At 40.2% G+C, this 9393-nt stretch overlaps 1 protein-coding gene across 1 annotated transcript; it reads left to right on the top strand.

Moving 5' to 3' along the window:
- Window positions 1-7733: 7733 nt before the first annotated feature.
- On the top strand, window positions 7734-8744 carry LOC131433808 (general odorant-binding protein 45-like). Its single transcript, XM_058600411.1, has one exon. It carries the CDS (start codon window positions 7734-7736, stop codon window positions 8742-8744), a length of 1011 nt encoding a protein of 336 aa, XP_058456394.1.
- The last annotated feature ends 649 nt before the right edge of the window (window positions 8745-9393 follow it).

Genomic DNA, 9393 nt, shown 5'->3' with positions numbered 1-9393 from the left:
AAGTATGACTAAAAAATCAATGATTAGAAATCTGTTTGAATACACCTAATGGTGTAATGGTGCCTTTCTCATGTATAATTATGTGGTATTCTATTCAAAATTTTTATCTTCGATTTTGCAAGAAACCAAGGGATTACTTGTGCATTAACTAGTATAACATACATAATGAAACAATGCTTTGCTCGCGTAGGTCATCCTTAAGAAAACGGAGTGGGTTCACTATTATATGCACTTCCGGCACCGGAACCTGAGAACCGGTATAATCGTAGTCGGTTCGCACGGCCAAAAACTAACATGACGTACAAACTCTACTAGTTTTTATTCAAATATTGAAGATTTTATACAATTTTGCCATCGCACTCTAAATGACGATTTAATTGTTTGTTGTATCCGAAAATATGTGTTCGACCCTAAGATTGTAAATAAATGTTTTGAGTTTAGTTTACAACATTTTTTAAGGTTTTTGTTCCGCCAGTTTAAGTAACGGTATACAATATTCAACACACTTTACCCTATAACTCAGGTGCTTCTGGAATCGGATACCGAGAACCAGGATAGCCGGAATGGGTTTGTTTAGTTGCCTACTGATAATGACTATCAATTTGTGTAGTTTTGAGACCAGTTTTGTAAATTTTTTACGTGTTTTGTTTCGCCGGTTTAAATGACGGTGTACAATATTGAACACACTTTACCCTATAACTCCGGAACCAGAAGTCGGATCCGTATGGGAATCAGGAATCAGAACAAATTGGCTCAAATGGCACGTTCCCCTTGATGTTTGGAGATTTGTGCCTTTCCATCAATTTGTTTTTAGCATCATTTTACCGATATATAAGAGAGAAGGATTGAAAGGAAATGGCAAGGGTTGGACTAGGAAGATGGGAAAAATTGACGACACAAAACCACATAAAAGCAGAAGTAAATTCTGCACCCTCAAGGGATGCTGAACAATCTGCTGAGGATCACATTTAGTGGAAGCAGAAGTAAATTCTGAACCTCTACGAGGTCCCGAACAGTCTGCTGTTAATAAAACCTCCAACCCCCGAGAGAATGCAGAACGATTCGCAGTATGTACGAGCAGAAGTAAATTCGGTACCCCCTAAAGGATGCCAAACAATCTGCTAAACCCTATTTAAGATGAATACAGAAGGAATTCATTCACTCCAGGAAGAACGATGAACCCTTTTGACTATAGCTCCTTACCATATTGGGTGAGAAACGAGAGAATATCCTTCAATTTTAGCTCCGCATACACAGACTCAACCATGTATGGAGAACCAAAAACCCGGATACGTAGCTGCGTCAATGCGGGACAGTTACATATCAGATGATATGAAGTACCATAATCGCATTCACACAAATCACACGAATAATACTCAGCACGTTGAATAGTAGCCATGTGATAATAGAGTTTGCAATGTCCAGTCAGAGCTCTGACCAGAATACTGCAATGATGCTTGGAGAAATGCAGTAGACACTTTGACATTTTTAGATTTAAATCTAGTAGAAATGCTTTTGTCTGAGCGCAAGTTTGCAAGCTGCGCCAGTAGCTGGCATGTTTGGATGCAGCCCAAGAACGAATCTTGTGCTTTATCCAACTAGTTGAAAGTGGTAAAGCTGGTTCAGGACCAACGAAATCATTCGTTGCACCAGCTCTAGCCAACTCATCAGCCCATTCATTTCCAGTAATACCAGAATGGCCGGGTACCCATAAGAAATAAACAGCATTTGAAATGCTGAGGTCTTCAATTTGAGTTCGACATGCGATCACTAGATTCGACCGTGAGTCATTCGAACTGAGTGCTTTTAAGGCTGCCAGACTGTCGGAACAAAAAAAAATCGTTTACCACAGATCCTCTGCTGAAGTGCCGATTGTACTCCACATAGAATTGCGTAGATTTCTGCTTGGAACACAGTACAGTATCTACCAAGTGAATGAGACTGCTCCAGCCTCATTTCACGACAGTAGACACCAGCACCAGCACGACCATTCAACAGAGAACCGTCCGTATAACAAACTATGTGTTCATCAAGTTGTCGTTCCAGACAACCAGACAACCATTTCTAACGAAGAGGATAGCTCACATTGAATGTTTTGAAAGAAAAACTGCATGTGTGAGTTAGGTCACTAGGAGCGAGTAAATACTCATCCCACGTAACCATTTGAGACCACAAGCGAGTGTGGCTGGTAGCATAATCTAATGGGTTACTGTTCCAAAGCCCTGTAACCTTAAGACGGTATGCACAAGATAATGCTTCTTGTTTTAGGAACACATGTAGTCGTTTAATGCACAGTAGCACCGCTAGAGCAGCAGTAGGAGTTGTCGTGAATGCTCCTGTCATCGCCATTAGGACCATCCTTTGGAGATGATTTAGCTTTGACTGAACTGTCCCGACTTCTCCTTTCTGCCACCATACAAGACATCCATATGCTAAAATTGGTCTAACAATAGTTGTGTAGATCCAATGAATATATCTGGGTTTGAGTCCCCATGATTTTCCAAAAGCTCGTCTGCATTGGCCGAAAGCCATGCAAGCTCTTTTAATCCTGAAATCAATGTGAGCAGACCAATTCAGTTTTGAGTCAAGAATAACCCCGACGTATTTAACTTGATCGACCACAGTGACTCCTGAACCAAAGAACTGCAACGGACGAGCTCCTGTAATTATCCTACGATGAGTGAAAAGCACCATTGATGTTTTGCCCGGATTTACAGATAATCCAACCTGACAACACCATTGTTTAACAGATCGCATGGCTTGTTGCATTAAATCAAAGAGAGTGTTAATGCTTATACCGGTCATCAATATATGATAATCGTCGGCAAAACCATAAGTCGGAAACCCAAGGTTATTAAGTTTCCTTAACAAACCATCAGCGACTAGGTTCCATAAAAGTGGGGATAGTACACCACCTTGAGGACACCCACAGACACTCAGCTTTCTAATCTCTGCTTGACGAAGCGATGAACAAAGAAGTCGATTGCTAAGCATTGCGTGTATCCAATTTGTGATACTTGAAGGTATGTCATGACCACGACCTGCTTCCAGAATTGAATTGAAAGACACGTTATCAAAGGCACCTTCAATATCTAGGAAAACTCCCAAGCAAGATTGCTTTTGTGAGAAAGCTTTTTCAATGTTGTACACAACATCATGTAACAGGGTTGTAGTGGACTTTCCACGCTGGTAAGCATGTTGCATTCCATGTAGCGGATGCACGCCCAAACTAACATTCCTGATATAGTGATCTACTATGCGTTCCACTGTTTTAAGAAGAAATGAGCTTAGACTGATAGGCCTGAAACTCTTCGCTTCCTCATAAGTGTCGCGACCGCCTTTGGGAATAAATTTAACAATTATTTCCTGCCAAGCTCTTGGAATATATCCAGTCGCAAGACTAAAAGTAAGTATTTTCTTCAAAACATGTTTGAAATGTTCATACCCTTTCTGCAGTAACACTGGGAAAACTCCATCCTTTCCAGGAGACTTGTACGGAGCAAAACTCTCAACTGCCCATTTGACCGATTCAATCGTCACAACGCTTCGAGCAAGAGCCCAAGACTCGTAACTACCTGAAAAAGTTTCGGGAAGAGCTGTTGGTGATGGATCCATACATCCTGGAAAGTGAGTGTTAAAAAGATAGTGAAGTACATCACCTTCATCAGACAAGTGTTCACCATCTGAAGTTCTTAAGAAACTGACATTAAAATCCTTAGGCTTCGGAAGTAACTTATTTAATCTGCTAGCCTCGTTGAGACTAGAGACATTTCTGCATAGGCTTTTCCAACCACTTCGCTCAGACGATCGAAGAGCATTTTTGTAAACCCTTCGAGCCGACACGAATGCCTCCGACCCATCTCTGCGTCGGTGGTTCCAAGCTCTTCTGCATAATTTCCTTAGTCTAGCAAGTTCAGCATTCCACCAAGGAGTTCCTCTAGTAGCTCGCACAATCCGAAGTGGACAAGCCTCTTCATATGATGTTGAGGCGTCCTCCCTGGTTTAGTACAAATCAGTTACACAGACTCACAAATATAGAACCAAATGATGTCTTCATGGTAATAACCAAATCATGTATATAATAGGGCTGAAAAGTCACCACTTGTGGTTGAACACCCAATTCAAATCTTAATAATTTAATTTTAACTCTTATTCCAATAAATAGTTATACCAAGGCAGTCAATATTTCACGAATTAATCATATTTGCAGTGCTTAGGATATATGCGGAAGTCAGGTGAATTGTTTGGCTTTTACAAACAAATAATTGTTTGCACATTGAACTGATTGTGATCCAGTTTTAGCTTATATTCTATTGCCTCGAGTGACATTTTGCTTTACACGAACACATAAACATACATACCCATATTGTAATAGTATTGAAACTCTAAGATATCCATACATCACAGGCATCAGAAACATGACTAGAAAACAAAACACTGAACAACGGCAATCGTTCCATTTGGGAAAGTAGATCTTCACGGCATATTTTGGATTAAAATTCTTACTGTTATATTGACTTCAACTTTGTGTCTACTCTAAAATTATTATTTTATTGATTCAATCAGTGCATCATAGTTCAGAAGACGGAAATTTGCGTGCTGCTACTTTGATGAAATCGTTATTACTACTGGGTACGAACATTATGGTTTATACATGTACAACGCTTTGATCTCCATACCGAACTGAGTAGGCACCGTGAACGTTTTACTTCCACAAGTTTTTATGAATCGTTCCATGTTTTGCCTTTCTCATATAGAAAGGTTATGCAATCACTTGAAAAAACGACTAGAAAAAAAATGGCCCGGAGAGCCAAGTGTCATATACCATTCGATTCAGTTCATGATCCGACTTCCGGTTCTGGAGTTTTAGGGTAAAGTGTGTTCAATATTGTCCCCGTCAGAGTTATAGGGTAAAGTGTGATCAATATTGTACACCGTCACTTAAACGGGCGAAACAAAAAACGTAAAAAAAATTCTAAACTGGTCTCAAAACTACACAAATCGATAGTCATTATCAGTAGGTAACTAAACAAGCCGATTCCGGCTATCCTGGTTCTCGGTACACCGAAACCTCCATTTACGAACTAAACGGGGGTTCGTAAAAAGAGGTTGTTCGTAAAAAAAGTTTACGTTATTTGGGATTTGGTTTGTAAAAAAAGTTTACGTTGTTTGGAATTTACTTCGTAAAAAAAGTTTTGTGTGATTATTGTGGAAACCGCGCATCATATGTTTATTTTCGGAACGGATGTGAAGAGTAAGTGCAAGAAAATGATGTTTGGGCTCGTTTCAAAATCCAAGATGGCGGCTTCCGGTTTATTGAGATTGCCTAAAACCCCTAACAATATGGGTATATTCGGAATATTCCTTGAAATTCCTTACAATATGGATATTTTCGGAACGGAATTGGTGAGTAGATGTCAGAAAACTATGTTTGAGGTAGTTTTGAAATTCAAGATCGAGATTTCCTGTTTTTTGATATTCTTTGAAAACCCTTACAATATGAATATTTTTGGAATGGGATTGATGAATAGATATCAGAAAACGATGTTTGAGGTGGTTCTGACATCCTATATGGTGACTTCCGGTTTGTTGATTGGCTTTGTTTTGAAATTCAAGATGGCGACTTCCGGTTTGTTGATGTTCCTTGAAAACCCTTACAATATGGATATTTTCGGAACGGGATTGATGAGTAGATATCAGAAAACGATGCTTGAGGTGGTTCTGACATCCAATATGGCGACTTCCGGTTTCTTGATATTCCTTGAAACTCCTATACATAATAGGTATTTTCAGAGCGGAATTGATGAGTAGATGCAAGAAAACAATGTTTGGGGTGGTTCTTAGATCCAAGATGGCAACTTCCGGTTTGTTGATATTTCTTGAAAACCTTTCGGCAAGAGATTTAAAAGTAGACGTAGGGAAATTATATTTGAGGTGGTTTTGAAATGCAAAACAGTGACTTCCGGTTTATTAGTATCTTTTGAAAGTTTCTGCCATTTTCCTTTAACTTGGTATTCCTTTGAAACACTATACCGCTCCGAAAATATTCATATTGTAAGGGTTTCCAAGGAATATAAAAAAACCGAAAGTCGCCATCTTGGATTTAAGAATCACCTCAAACATTGTTTTCTGACATCTACTCATCAATCCCGTTCCGAAAATACCCATATTGTATGGGTTTTCAAGCAATATCAGCCAACCGGAAGTCGCCATCTTAGATTTCAGAACCACTTCAAACATCATTTTCCGACATCTAATCATCAATTCCGTTCCGAAAATACCCATATTGCAAGGGTTTTCAAGGAATATCAACAAACCGAAAGTCGCCATCTTGGATTTCAAAACTACTTCAAACATCGTTTTCTGACATCTACTCATCAATTCCGTTCCGAAAATACTTATATTGCAAGGGTTTTCAAGGAATATCAATCAACCGGAAGTCGCCATCCTGGATTTAAGAACCACCTCAAATATCGTTTTCCGACATCTACTCATCGATTCCGTTCCGAAAATACCCATATTGTATGGGTTTTCAAGAAAAATCAACAAACCGGAAGTCGCCATCTTGGATTTCAGAACCACTTCAAACATCATTTTCCGACATCTACTCATCATTTCCGTTCCGAAAATACCCATATTGCAAGGGTTTTCGAGGAATATCAATCAACCGGAAGTCGCCATCTTGGATTTCCAAAATACCTCAAACATCATTTTCCGGAATCTACTCTATAAGCCCGTTCCAAAAATACCCATATTGTAGTAGTTTCCATGGAGTCGGAAATCGCTTCCGATGAATGACAAAACCTCTTTTTACGAAGTAGGTTCGTAAAAAAAGTTTACGTTATTTGGGATTTGGTTCGTAAAAAAAAATTACGTTATTTGGGATTTGGTTCGTAAAAAGAGGTACGTAAAAAGAGGTAACGCATAAAAAGTGTTCGTAAACGGAGGTTTGGATGTATCCGGTTCCAGAAGCACCTGAATTATAGGGTAAAGTGTGTTGAATATTTTTCACCGTCACTTAAATCGTAAAAAAAATGTTGTGAACTAAACTCAAAACATTTATTCCCAATCTTAGGGTCAAACGAAAGGTCTTATGATCCTACCAAAAATTACTGCATATTTTCGGATACAACAAACATTTAAATCGTCATTTAGAGTGCGATGGCAAAATTGTATAAAATCTTCACAATTTGAATAAAAACTAGTAGAGTTTGTACGTTTTTGGCCGTGCGAACCGACTTCGATTATACCGGTTCTCGGTGAACCCACTCCGTTTTCTTAAGGATGACATACGCGAGCAAAGCACTTTTTTATTCTGTATGTTATACTAGTTAATGCACAAACAATCTCTTGGTTTCTTTCAAAAATCGAAGAGAATTTTTTTTAATAGAATACCACAACATTATACATGAGAAAGGCATCATTACACCACTAGGTGGATTGAAACAGATTTTTTTATTATCAATACTGTGCTAATCAAATAGCGGAAGTATCTCTCTGAACAGTTTCTGAAAGCTTCCATGTTATATCAACGGTTTTTTGATACTGTGAAACGTGGTAGCCGACAGTTTTTCCTACAAAATATAAAAACCGGCTTATCATCCACGTGCTGTAAACAATAGCAGTTTTGGGGGTGCGAGCCCAGTTTACTATAAATGTATTTAATTTCAAATAAGTTGCAACAGTGACCGTTCAATAAGTATCCGTAAACAATACGCGAGTCGTTCGTCGAGATGAAGATGCTCACTGGTTTGCTACTGGCAGCCATGATGGCTATCGCATCCGGGCAAAACTATCGTCTTGCCATACCTCTCAAGGTCGAGCAGTCTTATTTTGCGTACCAGTTGAAAAGTTTCCGTCAAGCCTTGGATGAATGTGCTGATGTTTTGGCAATTCCTCTAGAAGTGGTAGACCGTTTTGCTAAGCACAGCTTCGCAACAAATGAACCGCCGCTGAGATGTTTGGTTCGATGCGCTGGATTGAGCCTTGGATGGTGGAACGATACAGCAGGAATTCAGAGTACAGTGATGGAAAGCTTTTTCCAGCCAGCACTTGACGATGCATTTTACGCCGGACGAACAAGAGAGTGTATTGATGCCAAGAGAGCTGTCTGCCTCGATGACTGTTCCAGGGCATATGAGACCTTTCTGTGTTTTTTCCATCAGTACGGAAAGCTGAGGTTCTCCAGAGAATATGTTCCACTGACAGCGCTCGAAGCTGTCCAAGCTGCTGTAGATTGTATTAACATTCTACAAATTTCTCCTGAACTGATCGAGCAATACAGCAGAGGAATTTTCCCCGAGTGTCAGGAAACGAAATGTTTGTATCGTTGCCAGTACTTGGCTGAAGGTTTGTACGACACCCGACATGGATTCGACTTGCGTCGACTTTATGCTCGGGAGCATAAGATGCCGGATCTGCAACTTCTAAACGAAGGCACAAAGATTTGTACGGATTTAGCTTTGAGCGAAGGTTGTGACGAGTGCACTAGATTCTATCGGGCCCACAAGTGTTTCGACCGGTGTGGAGAATCCGATCACACTGCGGCCATATTGGTACAAGCATCCTGGGTTGTTCTGGAACAAAACACTTGCCAAAACTTCAATCCGTTCTATCTTTTTCCACCGTATGCTCCTCTTCAGCCGCACGTTCCATTAAAGCAATACATTCCACGGTATTTGAATCGAATTGTACTCAATAAAAGTAACAAAATGTGCACTCGCAAAATAAAGAAAGAAGTGTAAGTTTTTCGGATGCCTCTAGAATATCGGGTGTGATTTGTAATAAGGCCATTATTTATTTGGTTATTTAATTGTAGAGAATAAATATGTTGAATGGAATATTTGATACAGTAATTTAGCGTTTTTATTGATATTCCCTTATCTAGTCCACTACTCTACTCTCTCTCTCTCTCTTTCAGTCGTAGACCACGCGGGTCTCTGCTGTATACAGGCGGCGTTTCCATTCAGCTCGATTCATTGCTGTCCGCCGCCAGCCTCGGTAGCTGCGAAGGGTTCGCAGGTCGTCTTCAACTTGATCGATCCATCTTGCCCGCTGCGGGCCTCTTCTTCTTATACCGGTCGGATCATTATCGAGGATCATTTTAACCGGGTTGTTCTTCGAGATTCTAACAACATGCCCGGCCCACCGTAACCGCCCGACCTTGGTCGTTTGGACGAGGGTTGGTCCTCCCAGCAATTGGTGCAGTTCATAGTTCATTTGCCTTCTCAACGTACCATCTTCCATCCGCACTCTACCAAAGATGGTTCGCAACACCTTCCGTTCAAAAATACCCAGTGAACGTTGACCCTCCGCAAGCATTGTCCAGGACTCGTGCCCGTAGAGGGTAACCGGTCTAATCAGCGTTTTGTAGATAGTTACCCAAGAAGCATG

Source organism: Malaya genurostris, chromosome 3, assembly GCF_030247185.1.
Source record: "Malaya genurostris strain Urasoe2022 chromosome 3, Malgen_1.1, whole genome shotgun sequence".
NCBI lineage: Eukaryota > Metazoa > Arthropoda > Insecta > Diptera > Culicidae > Malaya > Malaya genurostris.
This window is presented reverse-complemented; position numbering and strand designations above follow the sequence as displayed.